General features: G+C 37.7%; 1 protein-coding gene and 1 pseudogene across 3 annotated transcripts in view; both read right to left on the bottom strand.

The window, feature by feature from the left end:
* The window catches only part of LOC308424201 (cytochrome P450 2J4-like), a gene marked incomplete at both ends in the record, with an annotated part of 64,400 nt that extends 42,645 nt beyond the window's left edge, over positions 1–21,755 (bottom strand). The window contains 7 exons of one of the 2 annotated variants that reach the window (XM_080921110.1): positions 1,676–1,863; positions 6,639–6,780; positions 8,926–9,102; positions 9,830–9,990; positions 10,468–10,617; positions 16,685–16,847; positions 21,540–21,755. In XM_080921110.1, coding sequence (XP_080777236.1) covers positions 1,676–1,863; positions 6,639–6,780; positions 8,926–9,102; positions 9,830–9,990; positions 10,468–10,617; positions 16,685–16,847; positions 21,540–21,755 — 1,197 coding nt within the window. The remainder of the gene's footprint in view (positions 1–1,675; positions 1,864–6,638; positions 6,781–8,925; positions 9,103–9,829; positions 9,991–10,467; positions 10,618–16,684; positions 16,848–21,539) is intronic. The other variant, XM_080921109.1, reaches the window with a different exon arrangement.
* Positions 13,890–16,018, bottom strand: LOC308424892 (S-adenosylmethionine sensor upstream of mTORC1-like; annotated as a pseudogene). Its single transcript has 2 exons — positions 16,013–16,018; positions 13,890–15,114 (listed from the first exon to the last, which is right to left on the bottom strand). The product of its transcript is annotated as an S-adenosylmethionine sensor upstream of mTORC1-like (transcript).
* Positions 21,756–22,537: the final 782 nt, after the last annotated feature.

The raw sequence follows: 22,537 nt of genomic DNA, 5'->3' as shown, positions 1-22,537 counted from the left end.
GGCATATATGTGCGTGTAGATTACATTGTGAGATAGTAAGTTTTGCATTATGGAAGAGTGAGCAAATTTTGAAAAATCACCTTTGATTTCACATTTGGCAAATAAATACTAACTCTTATGAGCACACATTAGCACAAGGGGACAATAGAATTTTTCCTTAGCAAACAAAGGTGATTTGGAGTGAGCAAATTCAAGACAGGAATCTCCCCCTCTCTCCTTCTCAAAATAGACATAAATATCTGCTGAGATCGAGCTTCAGGGTATAGAAGGTCTAGAAAAAGTGGGAAATGATCTGACACTGAATCAATAATGACTGCAGTCAGTAGAGGAAGCAGGCTGTAAGTTGAATTGCTCTCCCTTTGCCTGAGGATACTCATCATCCCTTCTTACTACCCTTTCCTTTTTACTTCTTCATTATTTTTCCTTCTTCATTCTTCTCTTTTCTTTTACCTTCTTCCAACCAGATAGCCTGAACCCAGTCTTTTCCTTACTAAAGCTACATCCTCAAGGCTTTGGCCATTGTTAATCATTTAAAATATTATTAAATTTACATAAATTCTACACATCCTAGTTCATTAGTCCCAACCCTGCTTCCTTAAAACAAAGACAAAACAAGAGAGCAAAATGCACCTTTCTTTAAAGGTTTTACATAGCCTGTTCTCCATAGGTAGCTGGGAGAGCATCTGTGGTTTCCTGGTAAAATAGGCAGCCATCTTTGGCAATTATCTTCATGTAAGAGCAGGAAGTTAACAGACTAGTAAGGTTAAAATGATTTCTTACAAACATTTAAAATTTATCTAAGTAAAATGCTAGCCTCTCTCTACTTTCTCTTTAGGCATTAGTGTCTCTGAGTAGTTAGGACTTCAAGTGGTTAGAAATACAAAATAATTTTATATACATGAACACCAACTTTTTATTCTCTAATCTTTATTTCTATATCTCAGCAACTATGTGGACTCAAAGATTCTGCTTCTAATACTTCAAGCTGCTACGAGAATGAAGTCATAACATTTTATGTGCTTGTACATCAATTTTCTATGCTCTAATCTTTGTTTCCTTATCCTGGCAAGTCTATGTTTCCATGTATTCTGTTTTGAATACTATTTATTTATAAATCAAATACAAGCCTACCTTTCATAAGATAAAACTATCTCTCATGTGCTTGTTTTTGTAGGTTTCTCTTTCTTTTCCTATCCATGCCTTCTCTTCTTAAGACCATTTTAACTTTCTATCCTTGATGTCTCCAAGTTCACACTGGTTAATTTATGCAGCAGTCAATGGACCGGAGGGTACATGTGTCTTCTCATATAATTACAAGTTCGTAGCCAAATCTCACAATAAGTAATTTATACAAAGGATCACATAGACTTCTATGGCCTTGGTGGTGATGTTATCTAGGTAATTTCCTATGGCTCCTGGGGCCAAGTGAAAGGTCTGTTCATCTTCTTCCACAGCCTAATGTCTATCTTTATTCCTAGTCCCTGAGAACTATATATGTTTTGTTTATTATTGAGAGATTAGCTTTAAGTAATGGGGAGAGAAAATTCTCCCAGAAGAGAGATGGAAAGCAAAATATAAGGAGACAGCAGATCAACTTCTGTGTAACATCTATGTTTAGGTTTCTCCGATATGTCCAAAGAAGTACTGGAGGTCAAAGCTAAGAATGCAAGGTTACCTTAGGCAGGTGGAATCCAGCCAATGTGATATCAGCTGTTACTTCCCTGGGAACATTCAAGGGGATGATGTTGCCCATCCTCAGCACCTCATGGATGACAGCATTGGTGTAGGGCATGGAGTCTTGGTCATCTGTGCTTGGCTGTCTCCCATGGCCAATCACACTGTCAATCTCAGAGTGTACTTTTTCTGCAAGAAAACAGGGGCCTTTGTTAACTTTAGTGCTTTCATCTGAAGACAGAGATATTGTCTCCAAGAGACTAGATTTTTTTTAGATTTCACAGTGTTCTATTTACAGAGAAATACCATGTGCCCTATCTTCTCAAAGAACTGTTTTGACAATCTCAAGTCTGTCATTTTCCTTTTCCTTAACACATAACCACAACTAATTTTGTGTCTCTCGATGGTCAAACTTTTCTGTGACCTAACATCCAAAGGAGGAGTAAATCTCTTTGGTTATTGTTTTAAAAAGTACTTAAAATATATTCTACTTTTCTATTTGTGTACATTTGCACATGTTCCAAAGTGAAAAAGCAAAGTTCATCGGACAACAAAGAGTCAGTTCTCTTTTTATACCATCTGGTATCTGGGGATTGAACTCAAAAGGCCAGGTTTGTAGCCAGTGCCCTTAGCAGCTGAAAAACTCTCACTGGTCTCTCTGGTATCTCTTTCAAAGCCACTATTGCAGTTCAAAAGCCTAACCTCCCCACTCTTAACTGAGATTCAGGACAAGATTTCACTGGGAGGACAAAATATTTCAAATCATTGAGTATCTGTTAGAATGTTATTACTTACAGAGATGTATCAGAGTGCATTACAAACTGTTAGTAAACATTGTTGCTGCTGGAGCTACTTACATTCTTTCAGGCTGAGATTCTCCCTCTGACTACTAAGAATAAACAGAATTCTTTTATAAGAATGTTTTCTTAAGTACATAGACTGATATAAAAATAACAAGTATTGTGATTACTCAACATCTCCCCTATAGACTCTCCACTTTCCATCACAATGGGGATTCCACTGTAGCTCAGCTAAACACTTCCTTTCCATGATTCCTCTTTGGGTCAGTTTGAAGATGTGCAAATTGGCATGGTGTTTTATACTGTGAGAAGATCAGAGAGATGTTTCCCTGCTTCCTTCCATAGTTCCTTTCCTGTGCCTTAAAGAAAGTCCTCATGGGAGCCACCATAGAGAATGCTGAGCCTCAGTGCTCATTCAACTCTGAAAAACTTTGGCATTTCTTATGACAGGTCTGATACAGGGTTCAGTTTAGACTTTTCTTCTGTGATAGCAATGGATGGATCTCAGAGTACCATAGTCTAAAAATACTTAAGTGGGAATGTGCATATAACAAAACATAATAGTGCTTTGTTTTTGAAGTAGTGTCTTCCTTTGTAGTCAAATAGCTTCAAACCTGTATTAATCTTGCTTCAGAATCTCAAGAATTGTGATTAATTGTGTTTTCCACCAATTGCAGATCAGCATAGAAATTTTAAGTGTACAGTCAATAATTATTAAGTATATTTCTATTACTGTAGATGTAATTGCTATGGAATTTCAGTTGAAGCTGAAACATAGTATTTATGAAATTCACTTAGGTCCCTGTATTCAATCTTGTCTGCCTAGGGAATTTAGTAATGCAGATAACAGACCTCAGTGGGTGAGAAGAGCCTGTGCGATTTTCTAATCAGTTATTTAATTTAGCACCGTGTTCAGAAAGCTCAGCTATACTAGAGTAGTTATCAAAACTTCTTTCCTCATGACTGAACTGTAGTACAACCAATTTAACCTTATTCCTGACTAGTTTCCAAATACATGAGACTTAGACTATGGTTATTTTACTTGGCTTTGGCAATTACTGGGGGCAACTCCTACTCTTCTAACTACTGGCCTGTCTACCTTCCTAAAAGTGTACCCCAGATACTTGCTGTTTTTTATGGCCATACATTTATAGTCCATCTCTACTCATGGCCTTTTTCTTCTTCTCCTTCTTATTTCTTTCATTCTAAACACATTACTACAAACCCACCTACCTCTAAAAATTGTGTGTAGCCAATTTTACTTAACCAGTAGTTTTAAATCAAGGAATAGATTTTCACAACAAAAGTTTGGAAACATGAGGAGTCAGTCATAGTTCTAGACCACCAGATATTAAATTTAGCATTACAGTATGTAGCAGAAGACCAACTATCAACAATAACTTGGTTTTCTAACTTATACATTTTATCTATCGTGGTCCCTCATGGTCCTATCTCTTGATTACTATACATGTTGCAAAAAGAAAAGGTGTACAAGTGTCACGTAAATGTGGTGTTCTGGAGCCTCTGCTATGGAAGTCAACTCTTATAGTCAGTAGGTTTCAAGGTTTGTAAAATGTAGATATTCAGGCAAATATGTATTTTAAAACTGTAACTCAAGATGCATATTGTACCAGTTTGAATACAAATGTTTCCCATAGTAGGCTTAGGTATTTAAAAATTTTGTCTAAGTCCATGCATTTTTTTTTTGCCCATTATAGAAATTTTAGATAGTTTAATGTTTCTGGAGGAAGTATTTTAACATTATCAGACTTGAATGTTCAAAGTCTTGCCCCATTTTCAATTTGGTTTCTGTTTACTGTGTATAGTTCAGATGTGATTTATTTCTTTCTTGCTCTGGCTATCTACTAACTTATCAGCCTACCTTTATTGACTCTTGGAACCATAAACCAAGTTTCATGCTTCTGGAAAAGAAAATCTGTAAATGTGTTCCAAACAGCCAAGGACCATCACTATGAGCAGCTGAACTTGTCAGTGTCATCCCCATGTTTGGAAATATGGAGAGGAAAGAGTGACAGTGTTGAAGATTCTTCCTTTGGCTTTTAAGATAGCTACTGAGGCAACATGACATCTATCAGTAGAGATACCATGATGAAAGGTAACTGAAAGAAGTTTTGAAAGTGAAACCTAGGTTACAGTAGAACATTTAAGATGTTGAAGATAACAGACCCATAAGATGTCTCATTAAAAATAAAAGCTGCAGAACACAGCGTGTTAGCCTTTGATAAAGTTTATGTTGCCAGCAGAAATGCTGAATTGGTGGAATTTTCTAAGTCCTAATGTACCAGATCTCATCCAGGGAGTTACAAGAGTTGGATTTGACTTCTTGGGTTTCATTTTTGCTTTGTTTCCAGTATTTCCTTGCTATACCTCCATTCTTGTTTTGGAGTTGGAATGTATATTCTCTTTCAATGTATGCTGGAATTATATAATCCGCATATTGTCTTTGCCTTGGGGTACAGTGGCGAGATTGCCTGCCTTCAGTGTTTGAAGAGAATTTAGAATTTTGAACAATACAGAAACTGGTAAAGACTATGGGGACATTTAAAGCTAGAAAAAATGTTTTTTGCATCATAACATACTATGAGTCTATAGAAAACAATGACCCAAATGAAAAGGATTAATTGAGAGTTGTAAAAATTGTATTTAAACAATTAAGCCTAACATGTGATGCTATTTGTGATGCTAGTTATGAATACATGGGATCATTAGAATTCAGAGCCTGGCAGGAGAAAATGTCACAAGGGATCTATTTAAGGGTTTTCATTTTTGTCTTACTTTCAGTTTCCTTTGTGCTTTCTGTTTGCAGATGAGTTGTGGTATGTCAGCTTCTAATTTTAATTTCCAATGCTTGCTACATAGTTCTGGATTCTATCATTCAAAATAAACTCTCAAATATAGAAATTAGTTTTGGTTATAGTATTATATCACAGAAACAGAAATGCAGATAACACACATATAAATAACTATATATCTTGATAGAAAAATAGATATGATAATGTATACCTTATGTTCAAAAAAGAAAAAAAAAGTTGGGCACAAAAATATCTCAGTAAATAAAGTAATAGATATGTAAACATGATGATCTGTGTTTTATTCAAAAAATTCATTTAAAAATTTCAGGTATGGTGGGCTGGACATCTAACCCCAGTGTTCTGGGGAGGCAGAGAGGGTCAGATTGCTATGCCTCACTGACCAGCCGGTCTTGTCTACTTGATGAGTTCCAGGCCATTGCAAGACCATATCTCAAAAAGTAGATCGAGCTCAATACATAACCATTTGATCTTTACTATTCTTGCAAATCACTACATTGTGATCATTACAGCTTATGGCAAAGTAGGTGATCTGAATGTGCCACAGTGACTTTATGCTTCGCAAGTAAGATTTTACCAGAGTTTAAAGAAATGTTTTATGACATGAAAAATACCACCTGAAAGATGTTTCCATAATCTATAGAAATGAAAATGATGGGATGGGCTACTGGTTTTGAAGGTGTAAAAGTCCTTATGGAGACATGAACAGAATGTGCAGCCCTGTAATAGCACACATTGGTATGTCTTTTGATGGAATATCGGCATTATTTGAGAAAGTGATTTTTAAGAGAATTTAAAACATATTAGTAAGTAGTATCTGACAATATTCTTCTGAAACCTCAAGAAACTGAAATAGTACTTTTTGGTAGACAGAAGGCCCATACCCAACTTTGAGGTAAGATTAAGGTCAGTGCCAATGAATAAAATGTAAGTCAGAGAGGCATCATGCAGAATGTGTGTGGTTGAGTCTGGACAGACAGAGGTAACATCATTAGGATGGTAGGCATCAGACTGAAGCATCTGTGATATCTAAGGCAAAATAAGATGGCAGTACTGAAAAGAAAGGACTAAGTGGATTTTCATGGAACACTGTCAGTCTTGGCTGAAAACTATCATAAGAACATCTGATTTCTCTATTTAACCCTAGAATCGAAACACCTTAAATTCATAGACTTTAAAGTCTGCATCTATGGCTGATCACAATCCTCACAGAACATGTGAAAGCAATGCCTGTTCTCACACATGCTCCTTGTCTTCCACTCCACTATTCTATTGCCTGGCCCCACTTACATAACAACTTTCAGACACACCATTCTGCCTTTTCCATGCTCACCTTGCACATCTGGGTTAACTGTCATGTAGAGCAGAGCCCAGCGCAATGCTGTGGCTGTTGTCTCGGTTCCAGCAATGAAGAGGTCCAGAATGCTGCAGATGAGGTTTTCTTTATTAAAACTCGTATTAGTCTTGTCCCGATACTGTAAAGACATTGTATATTTTGACAATTTCTTCATTAATTAATTTATTATTTGATTGAGTAATTAATTTATTCTTCTCTTATACATTACATTTTGACTGAAGTTTCCCCTCCCTCCAATCTTCCCAATCTCCACCTTCATTTCTGTCTCCTCCAGATCCACTTCTCCATTTCCCTTCAGAAAAGAGCAAGACTCCCAGAGTTATCAACTAAACTTGACAAAGGAAGTTACAGTAAGGCTAAGCCCAAACCCACATACATGTCCTGGATGGAGGCTAAGCAGCGGGAGAAAAATGTCCCAAGATCAGGTACAATAGTCAGAGAACCCCACACTTCTACTCTTAAGAGTCACACAAAAACACCTAAGCTACACACATAAAACATGGATAGTTAGAGGATTTGTGATCATCTCAAGAACTGAGTCTTGAAACTGAATAACCAAGTTAGAAGGATTTTTAAAAATATTTTCTTTGAATTCTGTTCTCCTTCAAATGAGAAGTTAATCAAATGGTCATGACTCTTTAAAAATCCAAGCACTTTTTTTTCTTATGACTACAGTTTTGAAAAGTTTTTAGTAAAATGGAAAAAAATTGGATACAAAGGACCATTTGGTTTCATGTATCAGTTAAATCGCTAAGTCAGGACATGACTTTGAATGCTCATTTTACTTTTCTTTGCTTCAGTGTTATAAGGTGAGAAGACCATTTGTGATGCTTACTCTTGGTTGTCAACTGGGTTACATCTTGAATTAACTAAAATCTAAGTTGTTGGGTGAACTAGTGAGGAAGTTTTTTTTTTTAATTAAATCATTGAAAATTTTGAGGTATAAATGTCCATCCTACATCTAAGCCACACTATCTTGTGGCATCCTCTCTTGATGATATTAAAGAATAAAGATTTTGTTCTTCATCTGCTTGCCTTAACTCTCAAAGGCCAGTCAATTTCTTCACTGGTCTAGGATACATTGTTTGCCATTTTTAGAACCTCATTCCAAACAGTAGTGAACCATTTTCTTCTAAAGATATTGCTGGCACACTGCTTTAGGAATTTCTAAATACTATTTTCTAATTTATACTTCTACAGTGTGTTTATTAACCTTCTACAACGATGTCCAGATTTTCATTTTCTATTTTATACATGTTACTAATAAGCTAAGATTGACTATGCAATAGTGACTAACTTGACAGAGGAAATATTAGCCTGGATTACACTTTTGCAGGGGGGCTGAAGACAAAAACCTAAGAGAGGAGATGTAAAGATGGAGACAGTTGATGAGAGAAGAAAAAAGAAATCGTGGCTATGAAGATTAAGGAAGGAGCCAAAACAAAAGATATTAGTAACCTCTGAGAGCTTAGAGCATCTTAACTGTAGGGAGCCGTATTGGATTTGGGCCTGGTCGTGACTCTGGGCTGTATAGCCACAGATACTCAGCTCTACGATGACTGCCAGAAAGTCATGAGATTGTTTGACAAAAGCCTCTCCTGATATGTTGGCGGCACAGGAAGACTCCGAGAACAACCACAGGATGTTCCTGTCCCAATCACAAACTGCTCTAACCTGAGCAAACACCATTTATCTCCAGAAGATCCTCTCCTCCCCACCAGATGATCTCCTCACCCCATTCCTCCTACGTGAAAGCATGGACTTTTCCCAGGGCCTTGGTGCCTACACAAGTTAAGTTACAACTCCGCTAATGACTGTGAATTCCGCAATTGGTGGTGCCCAGATGTCCCGTGAAGGCAGTTAAGCCCTAAATCTTCTAGCTAACAACTGACAAGATACCTCCGTCTGTGTGCTCACCCCGCATTCCATCCCCTTGTATCAAAGAAAGAACCTGTGTCAATTAAATGAGACCTTGACAACAGAACCTTGCTTGGTCTCCTTTCTCTCTCTCTCCACCCCCTTGACCCTCAGGTAGCGCCTCTTCGGGACCCTGAATAACTGGACCTGCTGGACGTGTCACTTAATAATGGAGTCTGCATCAACCCCAAAGAAGCTTGACGGGTCCATAGGCACAAGGATTCGTCTTGCAGAGAATCAGTGTAGTGTCATACATTTAAATAAGTGTCTCCATGATGCAGTATCAGCTCTAAACTTCTAAACCACAGTAGATTTTCTATGAAGACCCAGGAAGCATCTTCCTTACCTTTGCCATTTCTATAAGGAAAAAATCGATGAAGTCTCTTGGCTCAGCAGGATTCCAGTCTTTCTGGTGACTGTCCATTATATGAGAAACAAACAATTTTAGTTTTTCCCAGTTGCTGAAAAGTTTTTGATGTGGTCCAGGAAGATATTTAAATATGGACGGAAAGATATTGTAGAGCTTATGAAGAAAGATAAGAAAATATAGGAGATACTATGAAGTAATTTTTTCACATTTAAAAAATCTTTTTCTTCCTTGTGCTTTTTTTTTAATAATCTTGTTGCTTTCTTGGTTTTGGGTTTCCCTCTCATCTACATATTCAGATATTTCAACTGCGGTATACAAAATTTGTGAAGCAACAGGCTACTTTTAATGACCTGACATCCTTGATTCCTAACACACTCTAATACCTCTTCTATCTGAAGGCTGGCATACAATTTAATTATTTATTTGATTAAAAAATTAATGATTTCCCAGGTTATTTTGCAAACAGTTCCCATAGAGCACATTTACTTGATATTCTAAGGCAGATTGGTACACATGCAGGATTTCTCTGTCCCTGAACAGAAGTGGAAGCAGATAGGTAGATAGATGGTAGATAGGTAGAAACATAGATAGATGGGGTGGGGTTTGTGAGGTTGGGACTTTGTTTAGGATGTAAATTAATTTAATTAATTAATAAAAAGGGGGAAATCCTCCCACATATATTAATGTAAATATTGAAAAAGTTCATATAAATGCTAGACATATTTTATATATGCTAAATCATAGGTTTGTATCAAATTAAAATTTTATGACATTATGTATTAGCTTTAAAAAGTCCCCACACCAAAAGAAAAACATACCTGTCTTTTAGTTGATCTAAGTACGATAATCTTGCCAAAATAGGCAAAGGCAGAGAGCTTACCATTAACACCTTTGATGCCTCCAACCTCAAGGTCTCAGTTATTAACTTCAGTAGCTCCTGAAACTGTTTGTCCTCAAACTTAAAGTGCTCCCCTATTGTGATGAAGCAAATGATATTGAAAACTGCATTGTTGATCCTGTGCTGAGGGTCAAAAGGCCATCCTGGAAGTGTAGAGAGGGGGAAGGTTTGGTCTTTAAAATGTTTTAAAAGATATTGATTTCTTTCCTTTCTATTTTCTTCCTTCCTTCCTTCCTTCCTTCCTTCCTTCCTTCCTTTATTCCTTCCTTCCTTCCTTCTTTCCTTTTTCTCTTTCTATTATATTTTGTGATGTTTCTACCTTGAGTGACAAAGGATGCATAGTAGAGGATAAGGTGGAAATCTTTGGCCTGGTATGATTCAAAGACATTAGCAATATGTGAGATGTCACATCAATAATCAGCCTTTAAATTCAGTAATTTGTCTAATGACCCATTTGTCGGCTTAGCTACATCATACCTATGGCGGGGGCACAGTAAAATGCTCACTGTTCCATCCTCCTTTCCCATCACACTGCAGGCCAAGGACAACCTTTACACTATAATTCGGTTCTCATAAATGAAATAGTGAGAGTCCTCCGCCCCACCCTGTGAAATGCCTACCGTTATCCTCTCTTATGGCTTCTACAAGATGGCAAGCCTCCTCCTGTATGCGATTTTCTAAGCTCTTCTTCCCTACTCCAAAATTCTTGAGTGTCATCAGTGTGAACCTCCGTTGTTCCTTCCATGTTTGGCCACTGGAGGAAAGCATTCCTTCAAAAAAGAGACTCAGCATTATGGCATTGTGATTCTGGCTGAAAATACCCAGATATCTTCCTTAGACATGTATATAGATAAGACAAAGAATAAATATGGAAACTCAAAACTGTCTAAAGAGAATTTCAACGCAAGTAGCGAATATGTTCTGCTGACTTGTCAAAGCACATAATTTACTAAGTATTGTATTATATAATTTTGTACTGACAGAAACTGTATAGGTTTATAATCAATTAAGAAAATGTTTATTTCAGTTGCTAAAACCCTGTGGTATGAATATATTGCAAACTTAGAAAAACAACAAGTCGGTAGGCATCCAGGATCTCAAATTTAAGTTTCCATGGTTCTAAAATCCCACTTTGTTTTTTTTTAGAAAATTTAAATTTTTTAATAAATGTTCTTAGTTCACAAAATGTGAAAAAATACATCAAACACAAACGTACATTTTCAGGTACTCGGCCTCCAGCCACTTTATGGCTATGGTGAAACCACGAGATCTGGTCACAATCCTGATGAGACCAACCAGCCTAATGTTTATCTTCTGGATTTTCTTTTATTCCTTCCTTCTTTTGTCCCCTTTCTTCCCTTTATTCTTTTTTTGTTTTGTTTTGTTTTTGTTTTTTTGGTTTTTTTTTTTTTTTTTTTTTTTTTTTTTTTTTTTTTTTTGGTATTTTTTGGTTTTCTGAGTTGGGGTTTCTTTATATAGCCTTGACATCCCAGAACTCGCTTTAAAGACCAGCCTGGCCTCCAAGTCATACAGATCTACCTGCTTCTGCTTCTTAAGTTCTGGGGTTAAGGGGCTTAAGCCATCAGCACCCAGCCTGATTATCATGTTTTTGAAATACCAAGTTATTTTGGAGAAATGGTGTGAATGTGACAGGAAGTTCCTTAAATTATCAATATCCAGATGAAATAATTTTAGCGTACCTATACAATATTTGGAGGACCTATTAATTCCTCTGGTTATTAAATAATCTGACCTCACCCCACAATGACTGCTTATATTTCAACACTTACACATTGAACTGGCCTTGTGGATATGTATTGGTGTAAGTTCTAATTTGAGTAAGCTGCATTTACAGTAAAAATTGACATCAAATCAATTTATACTAAGTGGCAGTAGTTCTTATAAAGAGATTTTTTAAAGTACTACTTAACAAATATCATGCACACATTGGACCAAAAGCAGACTCAATATCAGCAAACAATCAGAAGAATTTATAGCACCAACATTTTTGCTGTGACAAAAAAGTTGTCTCAAAGGTGATACCTAGACCAACCTTCCTAAGTACTGTTTCATTTTCTTTCAAAGTAGTTTTGTTTGGTGCATTATTTCCTTTGCTCTTAAGATTTTAATGAGTAACAAAACAAACAAGAAGACAGTATGAGGAGACGCTACCAGAACATAGCTTTGTTTTATCCTGAACACTGTGCCTTTTCAGTCTTTTGTCTTATTTTCTTTTGAAGAAGTTTTAGCAAATCCTACAGGCATGCGCCATCACAACTGGCACTGAAGGAGTTTTAAACCATTATCCTGTAGTGCCTAAATGAAAGGAAACTCTAATGGTGACTGGACTATGCGTTACTGAAAGGAAATGAACATTTTCATGTTCCTTATGGCATATTTGAGCAACTAATGTTTACTGCATCTAGACAACTGGCTTTTCTAAAGTTAGTCATAACCAAGTTACCATCATTAATTTAGCATGTGAAACCGAACATGAAATATTGGATACATACAAAAAACATATATGTTATAGTGTAAGCTTATATATTTCTAAATAAAATTTGACAAAGTTAACTATAGCAATTCACAATAAGCACAAAACATCCATTTCACCAGAGTAAAGAAGTATAGTTTATGAAATTTAGGATCAACTACTGAAAATGCAAGTTTTTTAAAAAAATACATATACATATGCACAACACACACACACACACACACACACACACACACACACACTTCAGCAACATTTACCATGAAATCTGAAAGTGTGATATTTCAGTGCAAAAACCCCAGTATGAGGTAATTTTAATGTAATAACTATTTGAAAAAAATCCACACAATGACACTCTTTAAAACGATAGTTTACATGACACATGGCCATTGCTGGCATGGACAAGACAAAGTAGACTACATGTTCATAATGTTTAGACTTGTCTTGTCTGGACCTAGACTTCTAGTCAATCATTTGCTTCTGACTCAGAGACACAGAAAGGCATGTAGCAATGGGGAAAGGGAAGTTTCCCACAGCCAGCTCATTGTTTATACTGTTAAAGGAACCTTTCTGCTAGGGCTTTGAAAGAATTAGGATGACAAAGGTCAAGATCACTGTATGTGATTATCAGTAGAGGGTTAATCTCAAAAGTATTAATGAAATTCCAGACTTGTAGTGCAGTGCCACCTGAACAGACAGGTGGGGACCCTATCAGAGTCAGTCATGGCAGAAAATAAACTTTTACAAGTGCAAACCCTTTCACAAAGTTTCTCCAGGTCGGCACTGAGTATTATATACTGCTTCTTGCTTAAACAGAACATCCTGTAAATGCAGCCTAAGTTTCAAAAGAATAAAAATTAGCTTTCACAGGTAAATATTCTGAACACCCAAGCCTAAATCCGAAAGAACATCATAGGAATACCACTTTGGCAATGCTGTTTGCTGTACTGTGTTAATTAGAATACATTCTTTGGGCAATATCTCTTCAATGTCTAATGTTTCTGAATGAGCTTAATAGAAACATTTGTTACCAATTTCAAAAGGTTCAGGAATACTGGATTGTTAGATGAAACCGAGTGGAAACTGTTTTCTGTAAAGGTAACAATTTAAAGAAAAGGCAGGTGCACCACAAACAACTTTTGTGTGGAATGTTCAACTTGTGAGCCATCAAGGTACAATCTACAGTTTTCTACACGTCTTAAGGTTCCTCAGGACAAGGGCGGAAAGTCAACACTAAACTGAAGAGAGAAATACATAGTAAATTAGACTTTACAACAGCACTAAAGAGAGAAAAGGTACCTTTTTAATCTTAATGCAAAATGCTAAAGTAACCGTGGCTTCTGCTAAGACAGAAGTCACGCTGCATGAAACTTTAAGCTTCCTATATAAGAATAAATTTTGAAATACAGAAGTAGAAAAATAGCAAACTCTATAAACGTTTGCATTTCTACTATGCAAACCAAGCTTTAAATACTGAATTTATGTTAGTATTCTGATTAGTGTAAGCATTTAGTTTAGGAATCTGGAATGGAAGGGCTTTCAGCTTTTACATCAGCTTAAAAGTAAGAAGGGATCCTCTAGTTCATAGAATGGAATGGAGCTGGCTTGACTTTCTCCAGAATCGAAATCATAAGGAACTTCAGGGAGCTCTGTGAAACCGTCTGCTGTTCGTCTTCTATATCTGATCGGACACAGCAGGAAGGGTCGGAGTACTCCTCATCTTCTACACTGTTGAAATCTTGAGGACTATATAACATCCCTGGATAGTTCCTACTAACCAAGTCGCTTGTGGATTTAAGGGAGGTTCTTCTAAAAGCCATGAGATGCATATGAGAAAATTTTGAATACTTGAAGCGCTTAAAGCCTAAGGATTCTATAGCAAACTCCCAGCTCTTCATCAGCGTAAGTCCCGGTTCTGACGGGAGGAATCGGGAGTGATGATGAGCAGTAAACCGGTCAGCACTAACAGCTCACGGGCTTTCTTGCAGCAAATCTATCGCTGGCAGGGTGATGGAAAATAGGAAAGAAGGAGAGAAAAAATTCTCCTGGAAGAAAATCAATAGGATTTTTCAGTTGCTTCAGAAAAGCATCTATAGTGTCTTATGCAAGTTGGAGTGGCTGGTGAAGCTGCAAATTCAGGAAATCACACTTAGACACACTCTCTACAGCAGGTATGCTATCTATGCCAACAGTTAGAAATTCTTCAAACTTCAAAAATGGATTAAAGCAGCTGCCAACATCAAGTAATCTGATCTTTTCTGAGACTTGAAGCAACTCAGTTATAAATTCAGGGCTTGTTAAAGGTCCTTCAAGTTTGGAAGTCTTGTGCACGTTTTAAGGCTGCGGTGGTCTTAGTGGCGAGGGCAGCTCATTTTTCATCTTTTTCAAGTGATTTTCTCTTTCCACCATTTTGGAAATACTCTCTGAATACACTACAACACCATTCAGTGCGATCTTTATCCTCACAAGTTGTTGCTCGGTGGTTATCTGCCCAATTTTTCATTGCAACAGCATATTCACAAAGCGTTTCCGCATCTTCACAATGTTCTCGCCAGATCTTACCAAAGTTAACCCAGTTCGCGGTACTTGCAGAGCTGATGCTCTTCACCACCCGGAACAGTTTCTCCCGCTCCAGCTTCCGCTCCTGCTCCAGGGGTTGCGCTGAGCTCAGGGGCCGCTGTCCTGGCGCCGCACTTCGGCCACCGGGTCCCGGTCTCTCCCCGGAAGGACGAGGTGGGGAAGGAGGAAGCAGCAGCAGAGGCAGCCTAAAATCCCACTTTTAAAATGAGATATGTAAGTCTATTTATCGCAATAAGTATCCAGAGTTTTCTCTTGATTAAGACAAGGCACGCATTTATGAGGAGGAAAGAAAGTAAGTAGGAGAGAATTTCTACAAAAAAGTATATTAATAAAAGGGAAAAAGTATCAAGAATTTAACAGGGATGAGTATTCTCTTTTACACACACACACACACACACACACACACACACACACACACACACACACAGTGTGGGAAGAAGGAATATGCTCTGTGCTCAACATCCACCAAGTTTCATGAGCCTGACATGTCTTTCCGTTCACGAGAATGTTCAGTTTTATAAACACAGGTCCTGGCATGCATCCTATGTTTAATTTCAATCCAGTCATCATTTACTTCCTGACATTCTTCTTTTCATTCTCAATCCCTTGGTTTCATACTTTCTTCCCAATTCTTTGGCAGATATTTCCTGTAACTTTTACTGCTTTATTTTTCTCTATCAACTCATAAAACATTGGCGTTCTTTAAGAGTAAATATAAAAACCTCCCCTTTATACTATATTTTATTCAGAAAAATACAATGAAGTCCAATAATTTAAATAAGCTCTTCTGATAGTAACTGCAGTTTTGTCCCAGAATCTACACACTCCTGAGGCATGCACATGACATAAACTTTAGTAGGCAGAGGAGGTCAGACTCATGTGTGATGGGAATCACTGTTATTCTCCTAAAACTCCTAAATAATCATCCCCATCGGTCAGCGTGTTTTCTGCCATTGTTCCTTTTGCATCCCCCACTCTTCTGGAAGTCCTCAAATCCCCTTTTCCCAGTGTCTGAGACACACATCATGATGACCTCTCTTAAAACAGTTCAGCTTAAGGGGCTTTATTACTTTATTACATCCAGGCTAACTTACTGTCATTTTGTCACTCCGAGTGTTCAAACTCCTTCCTTCCTAATTGGCAGTGCTAATATTTTTGTTTTCATATCTGCTGTTAATTCCTATCCATGCATCTGATTTATTCTGCAGGACACAGGGTTTTTCCAAAGCTCTCTTAGAGGGAGATGCTGGCAGACTTCGGAGGGTTGCTTTCTTCTGAGGAATGTACTGTCCAGCTGATTCTGTTTTTGGAATCCTTTTTCATAGCTGGGCTGCTCTGTCTACCTTCAATAAAAGATGTGTCTAGTCTTACTACAGCTTGATATGCCAAGGCTGGTTGATATTTGTGGATGGCATCTGCTTTTCTGAGGAGACAGAGAGGAAGGGTAAATGGGAGGGTGAGAGAAAAACATTAAAATATAACATTTCATGAAGGATTTGATTCATGGGTGTGTTGTAAAATTATATAACTAGATGTATCTTTAGCATATAATACATAGACCTTCAATTATACTAGAAAACTAATATTATCAGCACCCTATTCTCTTTTGAAAATTTTATAAATGTGCAATGCATCTTGCTAGTATATTTTCCCACTCCTTTCCTCTGGAGGTCAATGGAAACGTTCCAGTTTCCCATTTTTCATCCAAATTTATGTCTTGTTTTTACTAACCCACTGAATTCAATATTGCTATTGATTAAACTTACCATAGTTTTTAAAGACACGTTCCCTTGAAGCTAAAGTAGGGCGTTTCAAAAAGGTTTGTTCCATTCCAGATAATGCTTCTTTGATTAAGGGAAGGCCACTTATGACCACCAGAAAGATGTTACCAAAATTCAGGCTAATTAGGTTTCCATACTTCTTCACAAACTGAAAAAAAAAGGTAATTGTCATAAGTTGAGTGTGCCTGTGTCAGTATGTCAAGGGGTGCCAGAAAGATGTGTGCTCAGTAGACTTATGTTGAGGGGTGTGTGTTCAGTAGACTTATGTTGAGGGGTCTGTGTGTTAATATGAATAGAGAGATGCACCTCGGTCTGTGAAATGTTTCTGAAAATGTTTTTCCTCCTCTGAACTAAAATCAATCTTAATTAAAATGGAACATACTCTATAAAAATAATCAGTGGTATAGGTATGTATGAATTTAGAGGTATTCCATCACACACTCCTAAAAGAATGTGTAAGGATGTGTCGACAAATTATCAAGGTCCCTAAAGGAAAAAATTTAAAGTCCAACAAAGTCAGAGATACTCAAGCACACATGATCTGACAAAGGCCGAAGAAAGTCTGTGCATCTTTTGTAAAGCTTTTATGGACTTCTTACAAAATCAAAGATCTGTTTGTGTAGAGAATAATGCCATGTGTACAGCATCTGCCAGTCATGGGATGTATATGTGTAAATAATGAAACAAACACAGAGGGAAATCCAGGTCATAAAAAAGACAGTGCCATGGGAGGAGGACAACAGGTTCTTATGCCTTTGTGTTCTACCTGCACAGGACACTGAGGAGCAGGTTTGTGTCTGATATGGTTCTCAGTGTGTCTGCAGACTACATCTGAGCCAGCTGTACCATAGAGGGGAGATAGGCGTCCTCTATGCTTGTAGTTACTTTAGTTCCTGTCGAGAATGATGTTAGTAAGTCTCATCAGCTGAACACACTGCATTGCACAAAGCAACTGTGTGGTAGATTACAAAAGAAATATGCTGAAAGAGTGAAGATGACTACGTAAAAAGTGCTCAACAGTGAGAAACACAGGGAAGGGGTAATGGGAGAGAAAAGAAAGGGAAATATAATCATAGTAATATAATTAAGGAGTAAAATTGCTTATGCAACAATAAGTGCATAAAATGATCCACTCTTCCTAGCTCACCAGTTCATTGTGAGATGAGAATAATAAATAATGGACCAGCAAGTGGGAATGAGAATATAAACACAGCCCAAGCATACTCTGTTGCAGCACAGGGTATAGAAAATTACTATAGATAAAAAGCAATATTAGACATCTACAGAACATTTCACCTCTAAACAAAAGAATACACCTTCTTCTCAGCACCTCATGGCACCTTCTCCAAAACTGACCATATACTCGGTCAAAAAACAAGCCTCAATAGATATAAGAAGACTGAAATACTCCCATGCATCCTATCAGATCACCATGGTCTAAGGCTGGTCTTTAATAACAACAAAAAGCCCATATACACATGGAAGCTGAACAATGCTCTACTAAACAATAGCATGGTCAAAGAAGAAATAAAGAAAGAAATTAAGGATTTTTTAGAATTTAATGAAAATGAAAGCACAACATACCCAAACCTATGGGATGCAAGGAAAGCAGTACTAAGAGGAAAATTCTTAGCTCTGAGTGCCTCCAACAAGACACTGAAGAGAGGATACATTAGCTCTCTAGTTTAATATACAGAAATCTATCAATGTAATCCACCATATAAACAAAAACAAAGAAAAAAACCACAAGGTCATCTCACTAGATGCTGAGAAAGCATTTGACAAAATTCAGCACCCCTTCATGTTAAAAGTCTTGAAAAGAACAGAAATCCAAGGCCCATACCTAAACATAATAAAAGCAATATACAGCAAACCAATAGCCAACATCAAACTTAATGGTGAGAAACTTGAAGAAATACCACTAAAATCAAAGACTAGACAAGGCTGCCTACTTTTCTCCTACCTATTCAACATAGTACTGGAAGTCCTGGCCAGAGCAATTACACAGCAAAAGAAAATCAAAGGGACACAAATCCGAAAGGAAGAAGCCAAAATATCACTATTTGCAGATAAAATTATAGTATACTTTAGTGACCCCAAAAATCCCACCAGAGAACTTTTACAGCTGATAAACAACTTCAGCAAAGTGGCTGGATATAAAATTAACTCAAACAAATCAGTAGCCTTCCTCTACTCAAAAGGACAAACATGCTGAGAAAGAAATTAGGGGAAAGATACTCTTCACAATAGTCACAAACAATATGAAATACCTTGGTGTGACTCTAAGCAAGTGAAGGACCCATATAACAAGAACTTCAAATCTCTGAAGAAGGAAATTGAAGAAGGTGTCAGAAGATGAATAGATCTCCCATGCTCATGGATTGGAAGGATCAACATTGTAAAAATGGCCATCTTACCAAAAGCAATCTACAGATGCAAAGCAATCCCCATCAAAATTCCAAATCAATTCTTCATAGAGTTGGAAAGAGCAATGTGCAAATTCATCTGGAATAACAAAAACCTAGAATATCAAAATCCATCCTCAACAAGAAAACATCTGCAGGAATCATCTTCCCTGACCTCAAGAAATATTACAAGGAAATTTTGTTAAAATCCATATGGTACTAATACAGAGATAGGAAGGTTGATCAGTGGAATAGATTAGAAAATCCTAAATGAACCCTTACAGATATGGCCACTTGATTTTCAACAAAGGAGCTGAAAACATTCAATGGAAAAGGGCCAGACTCTGAAACAAATGGTGTTGGTTCAACTGGCATTCAGAATGCAGAAGAATGAAAATAGACCCTTTTCTATCTCCTTCTACAAAGGTCAAGTGCAAGTGGATCAAAGATCTCCACATAAAACCAGGTACACTGAATCTATTAAAAGAGAAAGTGGAGAAAATTTTAGAACACATAGGCACAGGGACAAATTTCCTGAACAGAACACCAATGGCTTGTGCTCTAAGACCAAGAACCGAGAAATTGGACTTAATGAGATTGCAAAGTTTCTGTAAGGCTAAAGACACTGTCAAGAAAAAAAAAAAAAAAAACGGCAGCCAACAGATTGGGAAAAGATCTTTATCAACCCCACATCTGATAGAGGCCTAATATCCAAGGTATACAAAGAACTCAAGAAGTTAGACACCAGAGAATCAAACAATCCTATTTAAAAAATGGAGTATTGAGCAAAACAAAGAATTCTAAATTGAGGAATATCGAATGGCTAAGAAACATCTAAGGAAGTGCTTGACATCCCTAGTGATCAGAGAAATACAAATCAAAACAACCCTGAGATTCCAACTCACACCAGTCACAATGGCTAAGATCAAAATCTCAGATGACAGCAGATGCTGGTGAGGATTGTGGAGAAAGAGGAACACTTCTCCACTGTTGGTGGGGTTGCAAACTGGTACAACCACTCTGGAAATCAGTCTGGCGGTTCCTCAGAAAAGTGGACATAGACCTACCTAAAGACTCAGTTATTCCACTTCTGGGCATATACCCCAGAGATGCTCCAACATACATTAAGGACACATGCTTCACCATGTTTATAGCAGCCCTATTTATAAGAGCCAGAAGCTAGAAAGAACCGAGATGTCCTTCAGTAGATGAATGGATACAAAAATTTTGGTATATTTACACAATGGAGTACTACTTAGCTATTAGAAACAATTACTTTATGAAATTCCTAGGAAAATGGATGAATCTAGAGAATATTATCCCGAGTGAGGTAACCCAGTTACAAAGGAACAGATATAATATGCAGTCACTGATAATTGGATACTAGCCCCAGAAATCTCTGAACACCCCAGAAACAATGCCCAGGCCATATGAAGCTCAAGAAAAATAAAGGCCAAAAAGTGAAAGCCTCAGTCCTTTGTTGGAAAAAAAAAATGTATAGCACCCTTTCAGAGTGTGGTAGACGTAGACCTTAAATCATTGATAATCCAAGAGCTAAGAATATAGCCTTTTGGCAATTTTTGGTATTCTGGTATCATTATGCTTAATCTATACACACCAAGAAAACTGACTTTTTCCATGTTGTGTTTTGTCCTACATGTACTTTATGCTTATGGTAACTAATGGGATTTCAATGCATACTATCAAATCTGTAAAAGAATTAAGTACTGACAAAATATATTCATATAGTGTTTATGCCAAATGCCTTTAAAATCTGTACATATATCCCTCTTTTTTAAAAAAATAAAGTTCTAAGAGGGAAAAAAAGCAATATTACAAGGAAATTGATCACACACAGGGCAAGAAGGTAGGGGATGAAGTTGAGATAAACAGGCAAACACCCAGTGGAGTTGGAGACATCAGCGCATCTTTCTCTGAGGTCAAAAAAGTCAGTACAGAAGCAGAAAACAAAGCTGTAGTATAAACAAGTATCAATGAAAGAAAATAATATTTTAGAAAATTTTGATGAAGAAAATGTGTGTGTGTCTCTCTCTGTGTGTGCGTGTTTCTTGCTGGAGTGTTTAACATACTTAGCAGATGAGTACTTGCTGAGACATTTGTTAAAGCAACAGAGATTATCAATACGAACTATCAACTCTTCCATAAAGCTTAATACACTTAAAATAGTTGAAATTATGCAGTGTGTTGTCAGACCACAATACCATAACAATGGAATTCATTTATGCAAGGATAATAAAATCAACTTTTTTGCATTAACATATCATGTCCCTCATATAAGGTCCCAGCATAGAAACTAGTTCTACTGACTTGGCTAGCAGCCAGGTAGCATCAGCCTCCAGCTATACCCTCCTGCCCTCCTTTCAGCAGCTCAGGATCAGGTCAGGACACAAGCAGACACCCTCTCCATTTCTTACCGGCTGGATCCCCAAATGTAGCTGTGACACATCTAAATTGAACTGGAACAAGTTGCCCACAAATGGCAGGCGCCTCGGTCCTGGAGGGTAGTTCTTGGGGCGCCTGTTTCTGAGGTAGTCAGCCAGGAACAGGAAGGTGAGAGTAGTCAGAAGCAGAGTCCAGAGATGGAGTGCTGAGCAGATGTCAGCCATCAGGTAACCTGCAGTAGCCAGCATGGTAGGAGTCTGAGGTGGGCCAATGCCCTGACAGTACTTATAGCCCTCTGTTAAGTTCCGCCTCATTTCTTGGAAGCAAAGCCTGACTCCCTGGAAAGCTTCGTTTGCTTCTAATACATTCACCCTATCCCTGTTGGTCCCACCCCCTCTTTGTTCCCTGCCAACCCTCAGCAATGCCCTCTGCTCCTTTACCTAAAACTACTCTCTGCCCTGCACTCCTACATTGTGCTCTAGTGTGCCCTGCTCTGCCTCTTTCCCCAAGTCTTGCTCATATTCAGGTACTGTGTCTCCAACCCCTATATGCCAGACACTATGTTCCCAGAAAGTCACCCCCAACATGACTTAAAAGGGCTGACTAAATGTTTGAAATCATGGTCTTGCTGCAGTAAGGGCCTGGCCATGTTGATGTCTCTGGGTTTTGATGCTGCCACGAACCATGTTGGTGTCTCTAATCATGCTAGATCCTAGGGCCATGTTGATGCTCATACCCCTGTTTAGAACTGAACATTATATGGATCAAAATGTCCCTGGTCTGCGTAATGAAGTTATTTTAAGGACTATAGGCTGAGCTGCCACCATGGATCATATTGGTATACATGGCCTCTGTTCCCAGAAGGCTATAGTGATATCCGGGGTCTGCGCTGCTGCCAAGGGTTATATGGTACCTATGGCCTTGCTGTGGCACAGAACCATGTTGATGTCTATATTCTATACTGGTATCAAAGACCATGCTTGTGACTCTGGCACATGCTGGCATTAGCGGCCACAAGAATGTGTCTGGT

The sequence above is a fragment of the Micromys minutus genome (genome assembly GCF_963924665.1).
Source record: "Micromys minutus genome assembly, chromosome: 9".
Lineage (NCBI taxonomy): Eukaryota > Metazoa > Chordata > Mammalia > Rodentia > Muridae > Micromys > Micromys minutus.
This window is presented reverse-complemented; position numbering and strand designations above follow the sequence as displayed.